Below are 24,017 nucleotides of genomic sequence, written 5' to 3'. Positions count from 1 at the left end.
GATTTTATCATAAACTGTTACTGTCAAGAGGGCAGTAGAGTACAATGAAGTCAGAATAATAGAGGATCATTCTCTAATGCATGTTGGGTTAAAAGATCTATTTTCTCACACCCTTCAGTGAAAGAGTTAAAAAGGGTTTTATGACTCATCCTTTTGTATACTGTAACTTTACTATCAGGATTGGATAAACCCTGCTCTGGAGCATAGAAGATATAGGATGAATTTGACCTAAAGATTAGCTCAACCTCCAACAGACTTCTTACAAGAATGAAGGTGCACTGTTGGATTACATACACAGGATTACATACACAAATGATTCCTAGCTTTGAAAATCTCAACTGCTCAGAAAGCCTGAAATGCCTCAGTGTGCACAATATTACAACAATATTATCTGGAGATCACCAGATAGATAAAGGTCAACAGACTAGGTTGTCGCTTCTAATAGATCATTCCAGTTGAAAGATATTAGAAAGGGCCAGAAGATACAAGCTTAAAACAGGCAATACCTGCTACAGGGAACTGAGGACCTCTGGAGCTCATTACCAACTGCTGTTGCTTGTGGTACCTCCCCGCATTGCTTCAGGAAGTTGAGCATGTTTCTCACTGGGAAGCGTTTGCATTGTGAGGAAGGCATGATTCATGCTGAACTACTATTTCATGCAATTTCCTGAACAAGTTCTAATCTCCTGAATGGGTCACAACAGAATCTTTTTTCCCCTCCCTGTTTCAAGTAGTATTTTTCCTTATATAGCATATACAAAATTCACACTTATAAAGTGTGTCCCTCAGAAAAACAGTGTTTAACCATGGTGTTCTAGAAGTCACAATGTGGAACAAGGTTATTGGAACAGCTGGCACTTCATGCACATTCTTTTCTGTGAATGTATTTATGAAGCTAGTCTGATACATACAAAGTTTCATTAGATTCACTCAAAAATGATTAAAACAGGCAAAGCCACCACAATAATAACCCAAACACAATTCGAGGAGCCAAAGCTCAAAGTGTTGTGCAGGAAATGACGACACCTACTTCCTCAGGGGAGTAATCAGAATTGTGCCTTTATCCACTATAATTTACAATACTTATTCTAAGTAGTGGGATGATGAAATAGACTTCTTACATTATCAATATTCAGCTTGGAGAAGTACAAGCTAATGTTCTACATAATAATATATTAATAATTATTATAATAATGATGTTCAGGCAGCTTATCATGAAGTGCTGACGATCAACCCACTAAAAGAAGGGTCCCAACCTGGGGTCCGTGGACCCCTCGGTTAATGATAAGTCTCTGCGGCATTAATAGAAGGTTGGGAACCCCTGCACTCTATTATATTCAGTCTCAAACCGAAACATCGACCATCCTTTTCCCTCCACAGATGCTGTTTGACTCAAGAGGTCCTCTAGCAGTTTTGTTTTTACCTCTACATTTTGCAGCTTATTGTCAAGATTCAAGATTGTCTAATGTCATTTCTAGTACACAAGTGTAAAATAAAGAATGAAATCATTGTTATTCCAGATCCGATGGAGCACAAAATAAAACAATAAAGTACAGCATAACAATAAAAGCAGTAAATGTAAATATGTAAGATAGCCTATATGCATGTCAATAACACTAGGCACAGGAGTATCTGTACATAATGTGGCCCTGATAAGAAATGATAAAACAGTGAGTGGAGGTGTTAATCAGTCTTACTGCTTGGGAAAAGTAACTTTTTTTGAGTGTGGTGGTTCTGGTGTGCACGTAGCCTCCTCTCTGATGGGAGTGGAACAAATAGTCCATGAACAGGATGGGTGGGATCCTTCATGATGTTACTGACCCTTTTTCACCACCTCTGTCTACATGTCCTTGATGGCGATAGGGCTGGTGCCAGTGATGCACTGGTTAATTCTGACTACCCATTGAAGAATCTTCCCGTCTGCTGCAATGCAGTTTCCTTACATTGAGTGGCGCTGCTTGTTAGGATGCTCTCTTCAGGCTCCTCAAAAAGCAGAGATGAGCTCTCCTGATTGCTTTTGTGATCTGAGACCATGAGAGTTTGTGTGAGCACCAGTGCCACTGGGTGGTAGTCATTTAGTTCTGAAGATGTAGAGTTGATGGTGGCTGATTTGAAGCATACAGGGACAGCAGGCTGGATGAGTGATGTGTTGAAGATGTCAGTGAGCTGGAGTACTCGGCCTGGGATGTTGCCTTGTGGGGGTTGACTCTTTGCAGAGTTCACAGAATAAGTGCATTTCAAGATACAACCATGCTGAGAAAAGGAGAATTTTGAAAAGCAGTGGCAATTTTTTTTTTACCCCCCACACACAAAATTGAAGCACATATTATAATGCACACAATATTTTTTAGTCCCTCCACCGCAGTCTGTGGCAGAACATTCCATAGATTCACTATTCTCTTCCTCCTTACCTCTGGTCTAAAAGGTTGCTCCTCAAATTTGAAGCTGTGTCCTCTCATTCTGGATACCCCCACCACTGGAAATATCCTCTCCACATCCACCTTATCTAGTCCTTTCAACATTTTGTAGGTTTCAATGAGATCCCCCATGCATTCTTCTAAGTTCCTGTAAATACAGGTCCAAAGCAGCCAAACACTTCTCATATGTCAATCTCTTCATTACCAGAATTATTCTTGTGAACCTCCTCCGGACTCTCTCCAACGACAACATATCCCTTCTGAGCTATGGGGCCTCAAAACTATTGACACTACTCCAAGCACAGAGTAAATACCAACATTGCCTTTACCTTCTTTACCAGACTCAACCTGTAAATTAACCTTCTGGGAGTCTTGCACAAGGATTCCCAAGTCTCTCTGCCCCTCTGATATTTGAACCTTCTTCCCATTTAGATTACAGTCCGTACATTGTTCCTTTTACCAAAATGCATTATCATACATTTCCCAACACTGTATTCCATCTGCCAATTTTTTGCCCATTCTTCCAATTTGTCTGACTCCTGCTGCAATCGCATTGCTCCCTCAGCACTGCCTACCTATCTTCGTATCATCCGCAAATTTTGCCATACAGCCATCAATTCCATATCCAAATCATTGACAATCAATGTGAAAAGCAGTGGTCCCAATACTGACCCCTGAGGAACACTATTAATCACTGGCAGCCAACCAGAAAAGGCTCCCTTTATTTCTACTTGCTGTCTCCTACCCATTGCCATTCCTCTTTCCGTGCCAGTATCTTTCCTGTAACACCACAGGATTTTATCTTTTTAATCAGCCTCATTTGTGCCACCTGATCAAATGCCTTCTGAAAATCCAAGTAAATGACATCCACTGCCTCTCCTTTGTCCAACCTGCTGGTTACATCCTTGAAGAATTCCAACAGATTTGTCAGGCAAGATTTCCCTTTACAGAAGCCATGCTGACTGACTTATTTTATCATTAGTCTCCAAGTATCCCAAAACCTCGTCCTTAATAATAGTCTACAACACTTTCCCAACCACTGAGATTAGCCTAACTCACCTATAACTTCCTTTCTTTTGCCTTCCTTCCTTTAAGAGTGGAGTGACATTTGCAATCTTCCAGTACTCCAGGACCACAGCAGAATCACGTGATTCTTGAAAGATCATGATCAATGCATCCGTTATCTCTTCAGCAATCTGTCCCAGGACTCTGGGATGTTGTCCATCTAGTCCAGGTGACTTAACCACCTTAAAACCTTTCAGTTTGCCTAGCACTTTTTCCCCTTTGTAATAGCAATGGCACTCACTCCTGCTCCTTATCACCCACAGATCTCTGGCACACTGCTGGTGTCTTCCACAGTGAAGACTGATGGAAAGTACCCATTAAATTCATCTGCCATCTCTTTGGCCCCCCCCTCCCCCTTACTACCTCACCAGCATCATTTCCCAGTGATCCAATATCAACTCTCAATTCCCTTTTACTCTTTATATAAAAAAAATGAATAAACTTTTGGTATCCTGCTCGTCTGCCCTTATATTTCATCTTTTCCCTTTTTTAGTTGTTTTTTGTTGGATTTTAAAAGCTTCCCAATCATCCAACTTCCCACTCACTTTTGCTACCTTATATGCTCTTTCCTCGGCTTTTATGCAGTCCTCACTTCCCTTGTCAGCCATGGTTGCCTACTCCTGCCACTTGAGAACAACTTCTGTGGGACATCCTGCGCCTTGTGAACTATTCCCAGAAACTTCAGCTATCTCTGCTCTGCCGTCATCCTCACCAATATCCTCCTCCAATCTACCTGGGCAAACTCCTCTCTCATGCCTCTGTAATTCCCTTTATTTCACTGTAATGAAAACCAATTTCCCTCGGGATCAATAAAGTATGACTATGATACTGATACATGTGACTTGTGCTTCTCCCTCTCAAATTGCAGTATGAATTCAATCATAGTATGATCACTGCCTCCTCCATTATGCTTCGGAATAAGATCTGGGTTATTACACAACACCCAATCTAAGACAGTCTTTCCCCAAGTAGGCTGCAGAACAAGCTGCTCTAAAATGCCATTTCATAAGCATTCAACAAATTCCCTCTCTTGTGATTTAACACCAACCTGATTACCCCCATCCCCTTGCATACTGAAGTCCCCCATTACAATCGGGTCATTATCCTTACTACATGCCTTTTCCAGCTCCTTATGCAATTGCAACCCCCACATCTTGGCTACTATATGGAGGCTTATATATGATTCCCACAATGGATTTCTTACCCTTGCAGTTTCTTAACTCCACCCACAAAGATTCAACATGTAAATGTGCTCAATGATTTGGAGGGTTTTACCTGTGATGTACTGGGCTGAGTCCACAGCCTTTTATAGTATTTTCCACCCAAAGGCATCGGTGTTCCCATACCAGGCCGTAATGCAGCCAGTCAGCACACTTTCCATGACACATCTATAGAAGTTTGCCAAGGTTTTCAATGACATGCCAAACCTCTGCAGACTCCTGAGGAAGTAGGGGTGCTCTCGTGCTTTCTTAATAATAATATTTATATGGTGGGTCTAGGACAGGTCCTCTGAGATAGTGACACCCAGAAATTTAAAATTACTGACCCTCTCCACCTCTGATCCTCCAATGATTACCGGCTCATTGACCACTGGTTTCCCTCTCTTGAAGTCTACAATGCGTTCCTTGGTCTTATTGACACTGAGAGATTGTTATTACACCACTCAGCCAAATGTTTAATTTACCTCCTGTATTCTGACTCATCACCCCCTTTGATATGGCCCACAATAGTGGCACCATCAGCAAACTTGTATATGGTGTTGGAGCTGTACTTAGCCACACATGTAACCTGGTTATTCATAAAGACTAATTACAACATATTAAGCATAGTACAAAATGTTTGATGAATAAATCTTGGTAGAGAAGCTTTTAGATCTCAAATGAACAATATGATTCAAGTTATTATCTAACAGCCCAATGAAAGGGTTGTCCAAAATAACTCTTCTAAATGCTTTTCATTAGATAAGATACTTTATTCATCCCAAAGGAAATTACAGTGTCACAGTAGCATTACAAGTGCACAAATATTTTAAGTAGTAAGAAATTTAAAAAGTTACCTTAAAAGTAAGATGTACAAGACTTACAAGTCAAAGACTGCAAGATTACTTTCCCAGCTATAGGCTAAATCATTATAGAATCTTATGACCGAGGGTAAAAATGACCTCATATAGTGTTCTTTGCAAGAGCACAGTTGTCTTAGTCTTTTACTGAAAACGCTCCTCTGCTCAGCCAAGTTGGCATGCAGAGGGCGAGAAACATTGTTCAGAATTGCCAGGGTTTTCCGTAGGGTTCTCCAGTGTGTCCAGTTTGACTTAAATAACAGAGCCAGCCTTTCTAATCAGTTTATTGAGCCTGTTGGCATCACCCATGCTGATGCCATTGCTCCAGCACATCACCACAAAGAAGATTGTACTGGTGACAACAGACTGGTAGAACATGTGAAGGAGAGGACTGCATACTCCAAAGGACCTCAGTACTCTCAGGAAGTAGAGGCGACTCTGGCCCTTCTTGTACACAGCCTCTGTGTTGGTGCTCCACTCAGGTCTGTCGTCCAGATGCACTTCCAGGTACTTGTAGGTCCTCACCGCATCCACATCTTCACCATCAATAGTAACAGGATATTATATGATTTACACAAGATATTGATTATGAATAAAAAACAATTTTATTCCAAGCATTGAACTATAATCAATTTATTATCATTGACATAAAATGAAATTTTCTGTTATGTGGCAGCAGAATAATGCAAAGACAAAAATATATAAAAAGCGCAAAGAATTCATTGCAGTGTTCATGGACTCTGCAGAAATCTGATGGCAGAAGAGAAGCTGTTCCTAAATCAATGAGTATGGGTCTTCAGGCTCCTGTACTCCTCACTCATGGCAGTAGTAACAAGAAGAGGGCATGTCCTGCAAGGTGAGGATCCTCAAGGATGGATGCCATCTATCTGAGGCACTAGCTCTCGAGGAGTCCTCAATGGTGAGGAAGGTTGTGCCTAAGATGCAGCTGACCGAGTCTATAACCCTCCTGTGCATTGGAGTCTCCATAGCCGGCTCTGATGCAACCAGTCCAAATTGCCTCTACTGTACATCTATAGAAATATCAGAATCAGGTTTACTATCGTGAGCATATACCATGAAATTTGTTGTTCTGCAGCAGCAGTACATTGTAATTTATAGATTTATTATGTATTGCAATGAGAATTATTGATATAAAATGAGATTTAGTGCAAAAAAAGAGCAAAAATATATAGTGAAGTAGTGTTCATGGGTTCAATGTCCATTCAGAAATCTAATAGCAGAGGCGAAGAAGCAGTTCCTGAAGCATTGAATATGTGTCTTCAGGCTCCTGTACCTTCTCTTTGATGGTAGCAATAAGAGGACGTATCCTGGGTGATGTGGGGTTCTAATGATGGATGCCACCTTCTTGAAGCATCACTTTTTGAATGTGTCCTTGATGCTGGGGAAGGTAAGTAAGAGTCTTTGATGACATACTAAATCTCCTCATACTCCTTGCGCAGTAGAGACACTGGCGTGCCTTCTTCATGATTGCATCAATGTGTAGGGCAAAGGATAGATCCTCTGAAAGATTAACACCCAGGAAATTGACGTTGCTCACCCTTTTCACCGCAAACCCTCTGAGGGCTCTTCCTCTCCCTGATCAGGGGCCAAGTAGCTGCCACACATTGCCCGATGGGACTTGCAGGCTAACAGAGGGAAGGAGTGCCTTACACTTCCTTTGGTAGAGACACATCTCCACCCTGCCACCATGTACCATCTTCCCCATTTATGGGTCTGCAAATCCTACTTTTCAGCTACCTCAGACTTCTACAAGCTGAAAACCAGATTGAAAGACAGAATGAAGCTTGACTTGATCATTCCGTAAAAATAAGGGACTTATTTCCTTGAAATTAGCCCAGCTTGCAGCATAAAAAAAGACACATTGAAATGATAGTTGTGCATGAACAAGCGCCAAATCCTATCTTCCCATTCATAATATACAAAATTAAAAATACCCTAAAAATACCAAGTACATTGAAGCATAAAATAATCACCTCTGCAAATCTCAAGATCAACACAATAATGTCCAGACAAAACTGTACAGAGATTTCAGGCTAGTAGAAATTATAACATATGGGAACAGTGAAAATCCTACCTTGTAATACCTCTGAAAAATTATAACGGAATTCCTTAGCTTTTGCTGCATGAGTAATAAAAATAACACTTTTAAAGAACTGTAGAAAATAGTCATTATGCACATAGAACAAAAGACCAAAACTCAGTATTTTGAAGAAAATGTTCCAAAAGTATGCTGATTCAAAATGAAGTAGTGTAATTTTAATGTGATCTTATTAACTCTTAATTAAATGCAACTTTTGGCATCTGAGGATTAAAGTATAGTACACACAAATACATGTAATTAGTTCAGAGAAATTGCTCCTGGAAATCAAAAGCAGTTAATTTAACAGCTGTAAGATAAAACAGTTAGTTCTTATTGTTTTGGAAGGTCATCCCAGTAGAATGCAATTTGCTAGAAAGCTATTTTGCACTACTATAAGTTGTATGTGATTGTATCTTTACGGTTCTTATACATTCTAAAGATTAGAATGTACAAGGACTATGGACAAACAGCTGAATAAACTGTAGTCGGAATGAATCCACAACTTTACTAATGGAAAGAGACATACATGTATGTCATCCACTGGCTACCAGTGTTTCAACTACAACAGAATACGACCCAAAATGATAACCAATCTATAAAGTTAACAAAATAATTCAAGTAATATTGAGCAATAAAACAGTAATGTGAATTCAACTTCCCCCATACATGATATCTTGCTTTTAAGGACATGAACTTTCACTCAAAATGCAATTTGAAAAATGAGAAACTTACCCAGAACTTCCTCATAATCCACCAAGTCAAACCAAACAACAGCTACTGATGACCAGACTCCAAGTAAAGCAATTATCATGAACCACATGAAGAACGAGCTTCCTGAAGGCCCATCGGCTTTCTTCCCATTTTTATTAGTGCCATGTTTATCTACAACAGAAGAAATCATGGTTAGTCATCTGTAGTAAGTAAGCAAATAGATAAAACAAGTATGTTTTAAATCACTCTATTTGTAACATTTATGCGGGGATAGACTCACATGAACATAAAATGCCAATTGCATGATTTGGATTAAAAGCTACTGTCACAACAGCAATGCACAGAACCTGACTGGACCAGATCAGCTGACTCAATACCAATGTTAACGCCAGTACCTTTCCGGTGTGGCCTTGCTGCCAGTTGTGCATTAGACTCTTCATGGAGTCCCACAATGCCATGCAAACTTCTGCTTGGTGTGACCATCGGGCCTATCCCAAATTAAACCACATAAGTAGTAGAGTCATTTATATATGAACAGAAAAGGTCGATTACCAGAAATGGAAAAATTTCTGCTTTTACATTTAATGGTTGTTTGACTACAAATGCTTTTTAACTACATTTAATTTTTACTTCCATTTGAATTTTACCCTACCAATGCACGTTTTTGTAACTTGTCTTTGACATGCAAACATTCAAGTAAAATGTAAGCGAGTCAGAGGCCAGGGCTCATTAGTTGTCACACCTAGTCTGGGAGTGCAAAAGGCTGCTTGGATTGAGGAACACACATCAAAGTTGCTGGTGAACACAGCAGGCCAGGCAGCATCTCTAGGAAGAGGTACAGTTGGATTGAGGAAGTCTCTGCACTGAAGAGGTGGAGAAAGGCTCCCAGCCAACGTTTGTGACATTGACAGGCTGGGAGAGTAAAATGGCTCAGGGACAAAAAGCCAGCAATTACAGAACAACAAAATATCCCCTCTATCAACTCCAGTACTACAGCACAGACAAATTCAGCCACACAACCAAGTGATAAGGGCCCTCCCGTTCAAAAAAGTGACTTAATTATACCAAATTTATTTTGAATCCCATGGAGCATGTGGAAACCTTCCAATACCCAGGCGGCTCTTTTTTTTTTCCTCTTTTCTTTCTTTTTAGGTAGGACTATATATGGGGGGGGGGGGGAGGGTAGATTTTATCTTTTCATGTATTCTTTTTGAAAACTCAGTAAAAATTATATTACAAAAAAAAAGTGGCTTAAAGCCAGATGTTGTTCTTTCTTCCCCTCATTCCCTTATGTGATCTTTAGGTTGTTTCATCACCACATTCTTTGCATCAAGGATATATCTTAGCAGGTGTCCCATGCTAAGGATGGAACAAATTTCTGAAGACATCACCAAAAATAACTGAAGTCACTGAGAGTCACTTGCTCTGAAGTGGGTTGCGTCCATTTAAATTTTTTCCAAACTGAAAATAGTTTTAAATAGTACAAATGCCTATTCTCAACTTTCATTATATGTACCATAACCAGCCTTAAAAATCCCTTTTTCTATTAAATAATCAATTCTCCCCCATCGTTCAGAACTGGATCTGCAAGACTTCAAAATTCAATCTGATCCATTGTGGAATTACTTGTTTTTGTTATGAGAAGCCCAATAACTCACTATTGCAGTTTCATTCAAGTCAGCACAGTTTAGTTCCAGCGGTTGTTACCCCAGAAATATCTTTACATAACCACTGAATCAAAGTCAGTATCATGACCTTTACACAAAGTCTATTCAAACACAGGATCTGAATGTACCTGGCAATTCCCATCTGACTCTGATCTAAGGAGACAGTTAACAGCCAACCATCGTGGATCTGTGATTGCATTTAAGCTCAACAGGCAAGGCAGCACATTTCAGATGGGTGCTTGCAATAGTTTAGCTGATTCATAGTTAGAAACACAGAAAACCTACAGCACAATACAGACCCTTCGGCCAACAAAGCTGTGCCGAACATGTCCCTACCGTAGAAATTACTAGGGTTACCCATAACCCTCTATTTTTCTGAGCTCCATGTACCTACCCAGGAGTCTCTTAAAAGACCCCATCGTATCCGCCTCCACCATCGTTGCCGGCAGCCCATTCCATGCACTCACCATTCCCTGTATAAAAAACATATCCCTGACATCTCCTCTGTACTTACTCCCCAGCACCTTAAACCTGTGCCCTCTTGTGACAGCCATTTCAGCCCTGGGAAAAAGCCTCTGATTATCCACACGATCAATGCCTCTCATCATCTTATACACAAGTTCCTTACTCTTATTATCTTTTAGTTACTTAAGTTAAATTTTCCAGTTGCTATGATAGGATTTCAACTAATGATAGGATTAATGATTCATATTTTAGCAAGACAATGAAGCTTTGGACACTACCTCACTTTTTAAAAAATATACAGTATTCCTGTTTTTGCACATTCTTTTAAATCTATTCAATATACATAATTGATTTACTTGTTTATTATGTTTTATTTTATTTATTATTATTTTTTTCCTCTCCCTCTGCTAGATTATGTATGGCATTGAACTGCTGCTGCTAAGTTAACAAATTTCACGTCACAATCCAGTGATAATAAACTGATTCTGATTCAGAATTGGTTTGCTGATAGAGAACAGATGATAGTGGTGGGTTAGGTTTGCTGAAGATGCAAAGATTGGTCACATAGTGGTCGGAGTAGAAGAACAGCAAATGAAGAAATGCAATATAGATGAGTTGTAGACATGGGCAAAGAAATGGCAGATGGAGTTTAATCCAGGCAATTGTGAGGTGATGTACTTTGGGAGATCAAATGTAAAGGGAAAGTATACAGTTAATGGTAGGACCCTTAACAGCACTGATGTACAGGGGCACCTTGGGGTACAAGTGAATAGCTCCCTGAAAGTAGCTGCGTAAGTCAATGGAATGGTAAAGAGAGCAATCAGCATGTTTGCCTTTTTTACTCGAGGCAGTAAATTCAAGAGTCAGGAAGTGGTGTTAAGAATTTTTTTAAAAATAAAACTCTTTTTAGACTACATTTGGAGCATTGCTTTCAATTCTACAAACTTTTGTAGTTACCCCCTTATAGTGAGGATATTAAGGTGAGGGAAGAATGCAGAAGAGGTTTACCAGGGTCGTGCCTAAATAAGGAGGAATATGCAATACGGAGAACCATCTAAGCAATACAAAAACAGTTGCAGGCCCTTCAGCCCATTGACCATGGTGCTCACCCAGCTATTTCCAATTTCCAGTGTTCAGCCCATAAACCCAGTGCCTCCACATACCTATCCAAGAGTTTCTTAAATTATATTACTGTAACTGCCTCAGGCACTTCCTCTGGCAGCTTGTTCCAGACACACAGCATTCTGCATGAAAAAGTTGCCCCTCAGGTCCCTTTTAAATCTTTCCCTTCTCACTCTAGATCTTTGCTCCTGAGTTTTGGTCTCTCCAATCATGGGGAAAAGCCTTCTTATCTATGCTTCTCAGAATTTTAATCATTTCTATAAGGTCGCCTACATTCCAAGGAATGAAGACCTAGCCTGGCCAACTTCCCCCTGTATCCTCCTCCAGTCCTGGGAACATCCTCAAATCTTTTTCATTTAACTACATCTTTCCTATAACAGGGTGAACAAAACTGTACACCAAGCGTGGTCTAACCAACAACTTGTACAACTGCAACATCATGTCCCACCTCCTATTCTCAGTGCCCAGACTCATGAGGTTACAACTGACTGACAACTAGGGCTATTTTCTCTGGAACGGCAGAGGCTGAGGGAGCCCTGACAGTAGAAGTTTATATAACTATAGGAAGCATGGTTAGAGTAGACTGCTGTTATCTTTCACCCACAGGATTGAGATCTCTAATACAGAGGATATTCATTTAAGAAGCTGGGGGGAGGTGGTGGGGGAAAAGAAGAGGAAGAAGTTGTTTAAAACAGAAGTGCAGAGCAAGCTTAAGTTGTGGGTGCCTTGAATGTGCTCCCAGGGCTGGTTGCAGAGACAGTGATTGTAAGAGGTTTTCAAGAGGCTCTTAGGTAGGCATATAAATATGTAGAGAAGAGAGGAATATGAACCATGTGGAGAAATAAGGAATTGGGATTCATTAATTTAATTAGTTTGCCACAACTTAGTGGGTCAAATTGCCTGTTCCTGTGCTGTATTGCTTTATGTTCTACAGCTCTGGCTTCTGATCCAGTATCCCAACTAATCGCTGCACAACTCCACTCACTTGGCATTGCTTGGCTACTGATGGCAACAGTGGGGTCATGGACAGCCTGATTTGAACTGCAGTGCATATTCTAAATCTATCCCACCGAGCACAGCAGGGCCAAACAAAACAACTAAGAATCTCCTCAAATGTGGAAGACGAAGCTCTATTTCTACAAACTGAGTTTGGAGAGCGTGGAGGAGGATTTTCCCCTCAGAAATCCATTCTGCCAATTAAGTCCTCCAAGACATAGGCCAGCAATGATGCTAATAATCCAATTTGGTATATAAATTTAGCCACCACCCTCATCCATTAGAGCTCATTTTGTGAACATTATGCATTTCTAACTACTTATGTGAATGAAGGTCATTAGACAGCCTGTACAACTAGTGCACAAATCAAACAGACATTATAATCAAAATGACTCAGCAAATGATGTAGGGCTTCGACACTGGAATAGGCCAAGGGGTCAATGTAACTAAGGTTGTAAAATATCAGGACAACTTCTAAAGATTAGGATCAGCACTCAATCTAGCTGTTTCACATTTTTAAAAAAAAATAGTCCTTTGAATGCAAAACTTTGCAATTATCTGCAATCATTGTGTTCCAAGCATACTACAGATGAACAAACAGATGGATTAACCCATTTCTTATGAGGAAATCGCTGAGGTTATACGTTCATTACACTCGGGGAAGGCTCTGGGTCCAGATGGCTTTTCTGGAGAATTTTAAGGCTTTTTCTTCATTAATTATACCACAGTTACACTTAGTGTTTTTGGATTCTTTCAAATTGGGTAGTTTGCCTCAATCTTTTTATGAAGCTTCTATTTCGCTTATCCTAAAAAAGAACAAGGATCCAACTGAATGCTCTTCATATAGGTCAATTTCATTACTCAATGTTGATACCAAAATTCTTTCTAAAGTTCTGGCTCATAGGATTGAAAATATTTTACCTTCTATTATTTCTGATGATCAGACTGGATTTATTAAAAACCGACATTCCCATTTTAATATACTCCGTGCATTAAATGTTACTTACTCTCCTTCTCAGGAGATATCGGAATGTGTGATATCCTTAGACTCTGAGAAGGCCATCGATCCGGTTGAATGGAATTATTTATTTAAAACCTTAGAAAAATTTAATTTTGGACCAGATCTTATTCAATGGGTTAAATGACTTTATTTACCTCCTTCTGCTCGGGTTCTTACTAATTTTCAAAATTCCAAACCACTTAAACTTCACCGCGGAACTAGACAAGGCTGTCTATTGAGTCGCAAACAACAGGAATTCTGCAGATGCTGGAAATTTAAGCAACACACATCAAAGTTGCTGGTGAACGCAGCAGGCCAGGCAGCATCTCTAGGAAGAGGTACAGTCGACGTTTCAGGCCGAGACCCTTCGTCAGGACAAGCCTGAAATGTCGACTGTACCTCTTCCTAGAGATGCTGCCTGGCCTGCTGTGTTCACCAGCAACTTTGATGTGTGTTGCGTGTCTTTTGAGTCCTTTGCTTTTTGATCTAGCTTTAGAACCCCTTGCTATTGATTTTCGAGAATCTAATGATACCTGTGGTATTTTAAGGAGAGGTATCACCCATAAAATCTCGCTTTACGCTGATGATATACTGCTTTTTATCTCTAATGTTGAGACCTCGTTACCTTGTGTACTTTCTTTACTCTCCCGTTTTAGCCAGTTTTAAGGATACAAACTGAACCTACATAAGAGTGAATTATTTCCTTTAAATCATTTGGTATCAATTAATATTAATCTCCTTTTTAAAATTGTAAGGAATGAATTTACTTATTTGGGTGTAACAATCACTAAGAATTACAAACACCTGTTTAAAGAAAACTTTCTTACGTTATTGAACCATGTAAAAAAGATATTATTAAATTGGTCACTTCTTTCAATATTGTTGATTGGATGAATTAATTCTATTAAAATGAATATTCTACCTAAATTTATATATCTTTTTCAGGCTCTACCCGTTTTTATTCCTAAATCCTTTTTTCACTCTCTTGAATCTATTTTATCCTCCTACATATGGAAAAATAAATGTCCTCATTTAAATAAAGTTTATCTTCAAAAACCTAAAAAGTCTGGAGGTTTAGCCTTACCTAATTTTAGGTTTTATTACTAGGCAGCTAATATACGATATCTTACATTTTGGCTATATTATATTAATCGTGTAGACTGTCCGGCATGGGTTTCTTTAGAAGCTAACTCTGTTAATAAATTTTCTATTATTTCTCTTCTTGGATCCTCACTTCCTTTATTTGTAAATAAACTAACTGATAATTTAATAGTTAAACATACTCTGAGGATCTGGATACAATTTAGAAAACATTCTGGTTTATTGAGATTTACCCTTTCTAGTCCCATTTATTCTCATTTTTTTTTAAACCCTCTATGACTGATTTAATTTTTAAAGAATGGGACAGGCTGGGTATTAAATGTTTTTGGGATCTGTTTGTTGGAGGAAATCTTTTTTCATTTGAGCAATTGTCAGCTAAATATAGCTTATCCAAAACTCACTTTTTTTTTTTTAAGATATCTACAAATCAGAGACTTCCTGAGATCTCAATTATGCACATTTCCTGTAAGCTCAGGTAAGAACTTACTAGACGTAATTTTTAATTTGACACTTTTTCATAATGGTTCAATATCTAATATTTATGGTATGTTATTGGAGACAAGGAATGTTCCTTTAGACAAAATTAAGAATCTCTGGGAACAAGATTTCCAGACATCAATATCTGAAGAAACTTGGAATGAAATCTTTAAACTGGTTAATACTTCATCGCCATGTGCTCGCCATTCCCTCATACAATTTAAGGTGGTACATAGAGTCCACATGACTAAGGATAAGCTATCTCGTTTTTATTCAGATATATCTCCCTACTGTGGCAGATGCAATAATGGAGAAGCTTCATTAATACATATGTTTTAGACCTGTCCATGTCTTGAAAAATACTGGAAAGAAGTTTTTCAAACTTTTTCTATACTTTTCAAAGTCAATTTTAAGCCTAATCCTCTCAACTATTCGGTATTGTTGCAGGACAAGATATCAAGCTGAAGACATCAGATTTACATATTTTGGCCTGTTGCTCTCTTATAGCTAGGAGGGCACTTTTGTTTAAATGGAAAGATGTTTCTCCTCCTACTCCCCCTCCTAGATAGATAGATATACTTTATTAATCCCGAGGGAAATTTGGCGCGGCTGTAACAAAACCAAATTTCCCTCGGGATTAATAAAATATATCTATCTATCTACTCATGCTTAATGGTTATGCAATGTTATGTCATGCTTAGATTTAGAGAAGATTCATTGTTCAATTTCTGAATCTTGTCAAGACTTTCAAACATTGTGGAGACCCTTTCTGAATTATTTTCAAAACCCTTAATTCGTTGTTTAAATTTAGACATTGACTATTATTAATTTTTATTATACGAGAAGGCATTTACCTTTATTTCCTCCTTAATCTTAGTAGGAGTTAGACTTTTTTTTGTAATAAATTAATATATTTCAACATAACTTTGACTAACCTACATGAATACAGGATAATGAGATTGTTATTATGAATAGATATAATGTAATTGGTAGTTTTTTTTGACCTTTTATATATACTTTCTTGGACTCTATTCTTCTATGTAGAAACTAATAAAAATATTGAAAGAGGAATATAATTATCAACTGGGGAAAAAAGTTATTTCAGGTTGAATACAACTTTGTATACTAGGCATTCACAACTAAGCTTGATGGATCAACTGAGGCACATCGTTACAAAGTGTTACTGAGAACAATGAATCAAATTAGGAAATACAGTTAACATTTTCCAAGTGGCGTCCAAATCAAATGAGTACCAATTTATCAGTACTGCTCCATTTTGGGAACTGTGAATAAGTATCAGCAAAGGAAATAAAGAATTAATCGTTACCCTCTAATTCTTTAACATCCACATTTCCTTCATATTGCTCCAAGATTCAAAAATCTAATTTAATAATACTTACATAGATGGAGAATTCTACGCTATCTTGCTTTGAAATGGTATCACCCAGTAGTCACACATAGAAAAGTTAGCCTTGAGGTGGCTAAGCACTGCCGAGATAGTGTAAGATAGATGACTCCAGTTCCCTTCTTTATTTTGACCCCCATTTCTTGGAGAAACAGGATAGCAAGCTGGATACTCTGATCCAAGGATACAGTAGAGCAATATCGTGTCTGCTTAACATCAAAAGCTAGATGCATGTTAAGGATGCCAGGCCCTAACACTCAAGTGGCCTTTGGAGAGAGCAATAAGATAGTCAAACAACACACATTATTAACTTCAATTTCTGATATTACATAGCCAACTGGCTGTTTATTCAGAAACTTGAATTCAGTCAAGTTGTCTTCAATACATGACTTGGGGTATTTAAATATGATGTGGGGAATAGTCTATGATTTGCCAGTGCAAATACCCATGTCGTGATGCTGTTTGTTGATTATAGTTCAGCATTTAACACCCTCATTCCTACAGTCCGAATCGAAAAGCTACAGAACCGAGCTGTTTGTACCTCCCTCTCCATTTGGATTCTCAATTTCCTAACAGGAAGACCATGATCTGTGCAGATTGGAAATAATGTCTCCACCTTGCTGACAATTAACACTGGAGCTCCACAGGGATGTATACTCTCTCTACACCCATGACTATGTGGCTAGGCACAGCTCAAACAGCATCTATAAATTTGCTGATGATACAACCATTGATGGCAGAATTTCAGATGGTGACACAAGGGCATACAGGAGCGAGATACATCAGTTAGTTCAGTGGTGTCGCAGCAACAACCTTGCACCCAACGTCAGCAAGACCAAAGAGCTGACTGTGGACTTCAGGAAGGGTAAGATGAGGGAACACAAACCAGTCCTCATTGGGAGTGGAGGGAGAAAGTGGAGGTCAGAAGTGCAGAGAGTGAGCAGTTTCAAGTACTTGGGTGTCAATATCTCTGAGGACCTAACCTGGTCACAACATATTGATGCAGCTATATAAAAAAAGACAAGACAGTGGCTATATTTGATTAGAAGCTTGAAGAGATTTGGTTTGTCAACTAAGATACTTGAAAATTTCTACAAATATAGCATGGAGAGCATTCCGACTAGCTGCATCACCATTTGATATGGGGGGGCCTACTGTACAAGATCAAAATAAGTTGCAGACACTTGTAAAATTAATCAGCTCTATCATGGGGACCTGCCTCTGTAGTATCTCAAGGAGCAGTACCTTAGGAAGGCAGCATCCATCACTGAGGAACCCCACTACCCAGGACATGCCCCTTCACACTGTTACCATCAGGAAGGAGGTACAGAAGCTTGAAGGCACACACTCAGTGACTCAGGAACAGCTTCTTCCCCTCTACCATCCGATTTCTGAATAGACACTGAGCCCATGAACACCAACCCACTACTTTATTTATTTGTTATTTTGCTATAACAAATATACATAAATATAAATTATAGCAAAATACACACCTATAAGGTTCGTCCATCGTCATCGACGAAGACCGTAACACCATTAGTACTTTTTATGAGGTCCAGTTGCTAGCTCGACACTCAACCCAGCAGAGATGGAGAGCGTATAAGGGAGCCGGCCAGATTCGAACTCGAGACCTCTCACCCCGAAGTCCAGCGCTGATGCCACTAAGCCACCAGCCAGCTTATAGATGGTGTCGAGACCAGTGCTTAATTTGGATTTAAGTGAGGGAGAGTTGCACAGCGTCAGCCTCACTCTCTCTTCCCAATTCCCATCTGGATCCAGTGGCAAGACAAGAGTCGAGACAGCTGGAGATGGGACTAGGCGCAGTGGATGACCAGGACATCTTCGGTGTCTTGTCAAGCTCTAGGTGTTCCAAAACGCTTGCAGAGACCGCCTTCTTGACTGTTGGACCTTCCATTGGTCTCGTTTGCTCAATCTGCCGGAGGATGTCTTCACATGCTGGGATAGACAACTCCCTATCTCACCGAGGGTTTGAGACCCATTGGCTACCCTCACCTGGTTTAGCCGGCTTGCCGAAGCCATTGCCCGGGGTGTGGCCGCTATTGCATGGAAACAGATATTTTTTTCCATTTAGACTATTTTTGTAACCTTACACTTGCTCAAAAAGCAAGAAAACTATGACCGCTTCAGATGGGCAAACAACTCTTTTTCCCTCCAAGTTAAAACATTGTAGGTTCAAGACCCATTTTGGAGACTTGAGCACATAATCCAAATTCTGATCTAATGAAAGAGTGCTGCACCATCACCGTGCAGTATGTCCACATGAGCACTTAACTCAAGACCCCACTTGTCCTTCTAAGTGAATGCAAAGGTCTCATAGAACAATTCAGAAGACAAAATTCTGAAAACAAACTGATTAACATTTAATTGTTCGCCAAACATTTCTAAAACAGATTAAATGGCCATTTTCTCATCACTCTGTGCAAGAGTTTGCTACTTACAAACCACATCATAGTTTCCTACATTATAGTACTTTTGGATGTTTTGAGGTCATAAAAATATGAAAAACACCCTTTAGCAATACTACATACCTTTTAACTTTTCACTGTCATTTTATAACTGCAAAATATTTAATATTTCCAACATTCTTAAATCAAATCCTTTGCAATTCGGAATTCTCTCACCCCAAAACAGTGCTCGAACTATTCCGGCACCCTCTCTCATTTGAAAAAAATTCCTTACCATCTTTGAGATCATCAACTGGACAGTTTGTCATCTGAACCAAGATGAAATTAATACATCCCCTTAGTTACACTTCAGGGACCATATATAGCTAATTTCTCCAACATTGCACAACAGCATTATTTAGCTTCATTTCACTACATGGAGCTTTCTTTCCAAATTCATTACTTTCTAAAATGACAGCTTAATTTAGATAGCAAACTGATGATTGGAAAGCTCTATGTAATTTGTTGAGCTGGGGATAATTATTTAATTGTGTCCTTTTTGCTGATCCAGACACATTCTTGATCAGTATGAAAAGGAGTTTTCAGATTAATAGCAGTAACTGACTCGAGCCACAGAAAACAAATTCACTAAACCGCATTGGATAGATCAGAAACAAGGAGCTTATACTGAAACATAGATGGCTGCAAAATTATCACCAGAAGTTAACTCGGTACTTTTAGACTGGATGTCATTTGCAAAATCAAAACTAAACTATGCAATGTAAATTAAAATATTTCCACGTAAGCCAGACCATATAGGGGCACAACTTCCTTCAGACACTTTGTGACAAGAAAATGCCTCCAGATTAGCTCTAAGTTCTTCATTATAAATAGTTCAGGAATACACCTGTAGTACTTCTTAGATATACCAATCTGCTTCCCAAGGAATACTGAAATGATAAATAGACTGTTTCGACAAAAAAAATTAAAAAGGTAAAAATTATTTTGAATACAGATTTACACCAGACTTTCAAGTACAATACTCCATAGCATTGTAATCTGTGGTGATAAAGCAAATGCTGCAATTGAGCAAGTCATCTGAAAGACAACATTAAATAATCAAATTTGGCTCTTTTTAAGCCATGAGCTTTAATCTAATGCATGTCTGAAAACGCAAGCCTAATTTGCATACTGCCCGCTAGTCACAACTTAATAGGAAATGGGCCTATTACTATTCAGCAAAAAACAGCATTGACATTATAAACTTAAATGAAATGTATTAATTTCTCAACCACACACTATAATACCAGAGTACAAGTCTAACATTCTTGTGTTCTAAAACATAATAATTGTACACAAGGATCAAAGCCACAAAATATCCACTGTACTTGCACACAAAATTTAAAATGTTACCTGAAACATCTGCCATGGTATCAGTCATTTATTTTCCATAAAGTAGCAGGCCACACATTACTAAATTTAATCATGAAGAAAAGCAAATGGAAATGCACAACTATGGAACTGAGACTCCAGCCACAGAGGAGAAGTCGAGAGCTAACTCAGCTATAACTTGATATGAGACCAGCCTGCAGAATCTGCGAGCAGAGTATTTTTAGGTTTGTTTTCCCCATGAGTCCGTTTCAAGCACTCATATGGAAATAGTCCTCACTGAATGACAACTATTTGGCATCAAACTTGTCCAAGTTATCCAAGCAAAAGTCATCACTAATATTCACCCACTGTCCAATGATAGGTACTGCTCTGAGAACAAAAGAATAAAATGTGCCATTATTTTTCCCAGTACTGTATCTCTTAATAAATCATTCAAAAGCTATTCGATCGCAAGATATCATTAACAAAAACAAGTGACTGAACAATTTTAAATACAAGATTCTGCAGATGCTAGAAATCCAGTGCAACACACATAAAATGCTCAAAGAACTCAACAGGCCAGGCAGCATCTGTGGAAATGAATAAACAGTCACATTTCAAGTCGAGACCTTTCTTCAGGACTGGAAAGCAAGGGGGAAGACAAAGGAAGCCAGACTAAGGTGGTGGAGTGGGGGTGGGGGGGTGGAGAAAAAGAGTACAAACTAGAAGGTGATAGGTGAAGCCAGGTGGTGGGTGGTGGGGGGTGAATGAAGAAGCTAGGAGGTACTAGGTGGAAAAGATAAAAGGCTGGAGAAGAAAGAATCTGATAGGAGAGGCGAGTGGACCATGACAGAAAGGGAAGGAGGGGCACCAGGGGGGAGCTGATAGGCAGGTAAGGGGGGGGGGGGGGGGAGAGAAGAGAAAAGGGCGCCAGAGTGGGGAATTAAAAACAAGGCCCGGGTAGGAAGAAAACTACCAGAAGTTGGAGAAATCAAGAAAATCCACACCAGTACTTAAACCCCCACATTTAACAGTTCATTCGCCATCATACCAGAATAGCCATCTTCCTCTACGAGCATAGTGAAAAGAACTACCATTTACAAGCTTTTCCCATCATCCCCAAAATCTGAATTTTTCAGGAATGGAGATATAACACATTGTACTAAACACAAGATACTGGTAGAACTCAGTGGGTCAGCAGCATCTATGGAAGTAAATGCATTGGGTGCAGACACTTCATTCTAGTTCCTCCAGCATCCTGAGATGATTCCGTGGAATTCCAGATTCCAGCATCTGCAGTCTCTTGAGCCTTCAAGCAAGATTTTTGTGTGTGCGCATTTTTTAAAATTAAAATTCCCCCCTCCTATCGCTAACTAGAGCATCAAACACTCTATCGGCTTAAAATGTGACAATCATATTTATTTAGTAGCATTCTGTTTAAATTGCTTATTATGCGGTTTTCACAGTAGGAACAAATATACAACAATTGCTGTACAAACAGGACTCTGACCTCACAGTCTCTGCCACCCTCCCAAAACACTCAGTACACTAAAGCTTTTCTACGAAACTCAGTAAACTTGAAAAATATAAAACCTCATCTTTCAATTGAACACTTTACAATATTTCCCCAACAGACTGCTGGTAATTTCTTACCTTTATGAATTAGAACAAGCCCACTTGGCCCATCGTTAATACTATCACCCCCATTTTACCATTTATATCCCTGTAATCCTATCATTTTGAACTCCACTTTGATTTCCCTATCACACACCTATACCACACTCAGCTCACAGAAGCCAATAAGTCTACAAACCAGTGCATCTTAGGAAACTAAAAGAAAATTTGAAGCATTCAGTGGAAAATTCAAGCAGCCACAGAAAGAAGGTGAAAACTCCATAAAATCAGCACTGGAGGACTAGACGGAACACAAATCAAGCACCAGGAGCCAACAGCACAATATGATATTTATACAGCTCTTCCAAACAAATTGTTTCTTTACTTGTGAAACTTGATCATCTTTAAACCCATCTAAAACCAACCCTTTTGTTTCCTCACTTTCCAAATCATAAAAACTTATAAAACTTTCCAGTTCTAATAAAAGCTGAGCAACAGCAATCGTATTGCCTTGACACAAAAGCTGCCTAATATGGCACTTCTGCAATCTTGTTTATATTACAGAGAATTCCTTCATGATTCCTACAGAACAATGTGAATATCTCAAAAGCACTGTACTGCTTGCAAAACATTTTGGGATATCCCAAAATGATGAGGTGGGCAATATTTCAAAACTACAATCAAAGCTGAGCTTTTAGTGCCTCAACTGAAAGCAAATTTCAAATAATCTCCAAAAATCTGATTTCCGGCCACAATCTACCCTCAACCACCTAGACTTTTATACCTTTTCATCAGTTCTTTCCTTTTTGGCAAAGAGACCAGATGCATCAAAATAACCATTTCAACTTCTGAGTCATGATGCAGAGAGAATGGGTGTTTGATGTTTAATAAAATAACACAAATGGCTATTGGACCAACACAATAGTTCTATAAATGGACTTTTAAAAAAAGCACTTGGGGAAAAAAAAAATCACGTAATAGGCTGATTAGTAGAACTACAGGAGAGGAAGCAGAATGGTGACAAACAGTGATTTCTGCACTCTGGGATGTATTCTGCAAACTTCAGCATGATAGCTGGATACAAAAACAATGATTACTACTTATGGTAAAACTTCAAAGTTTGGGTATTTGAATTGTACTATTAGCTAACAATAAGACTGATCATTGTTATCAACTCAGGATGAAAAACAATATAACAGGCCAAATTGGAAGGGGTACAACTTGGAAGAAAAAGATTTTAAAAGGGATGCAGGAACAGAGACACTCAAGCATATATCCAGTGTAAACCTTTGATCCATATAGAAACATAGAAACATAGAAAATAGGTGCAGGAGTAGGCCATTTCGGCCCTTCGAGCCTGCACCGCCATTTATTATGATCATGGCTGATCATCCAACTCAGAACCCCGCCCCAGCCTTCCCTCCACACCCCCTGACCCCCGTAGCCACAAGGGCCATATCTAACTCCCTCTTAAATATAGCCAATGAACTGGCCTCAACTGTTTCCTGTGGCAAAGAATTCCACAGATTCACCATTCTCTGTGTGAAGAAGTTTTTCCTAATCTCGGTCCTAAAAGGCTTCCCCTCTATCCTCAAACTGTGGCCCCTCGTTCTGGACTTCCCCAACATTGGGAATAATCTTCCTGCATCTAGCCTGTCCAATCCCTTTAGGATCTTATACATTTCAATCAGATCCGCCCTCAATCTTCTAAATTCCAACGAGTACAAGCCCAGTTCATCCAGTCTCTCTTCATATGAAAGTCCTGCCATCCCAGGAATCAATCTGGTGAACCTTCTTTGTACTCCCTCTATGGCAAGGATGTCTTTCCTCAGATTAGGGGACCAAAACTGCACACAATACTCCAGGTGTGGTCTCACCAAGGCCTTGTACAACTGCAGTAGTACCTCCCTGCTCCTGTACTCGAATCCTCTCGCTATAAATGCCAGCATACCATTCGCCTTTTTCACCGCCTGCTGTACCTGCATGCCCACTTTCAATGACTGGTGTATAATGACACCCAGGTCTCGTTGCACCTCCCCTT

The 24,017-nt window shown here is 39.3% G+C and overlaps 1 protein-coding gene across 8 annotated transcripts in view; it reads right to left on the bottom strand.

The window, feature by feature from the left end:
• The window catches only part of unm_hu7910 (un-named hu7910), a 203,341-nt gene that overhangs the window by 155,534 nt on the left and 23,790 nt on the right, over nt 1-24,017 (bottom strand). For 7 of the 8 annotated variants that reach the window (XM_072254504.1, XM_072254526.1, XM_072254509.1 and 4 more), the window contains exon 2: nt 8,375-8,524. In XM_072254504.1, coding sequence (XP_072110605.1) covers nt 8,375-8,524 — 150 coding nt within the window. Of the gene's footprint in view, nt 1-8,374; nt 8,525-20,404; nt 20,561-24,017 lie in introns of those variants that run through there. The other variant, XM_072254518.1, reaches the window with a different exon arrangement.

The sequence above is a fragment of the Mobula birostris genome, chromosome 1 (assembly GCF_030028105.1).
Source record: "Mobula birostris isolate sMobBir1 chromosome 1, sMobBir1.hap1, whole genome shotgun sequence".
Lineage (NCBI taxonomy): Eukaryota > Metazoa > Chordata > Chondrichthyes > Myliobatiformes > Myliobatidae > Mobula > Mobula birostris.
This window is presented reverse-complemented; position numbering and strand designations above follow the sequence as displayed.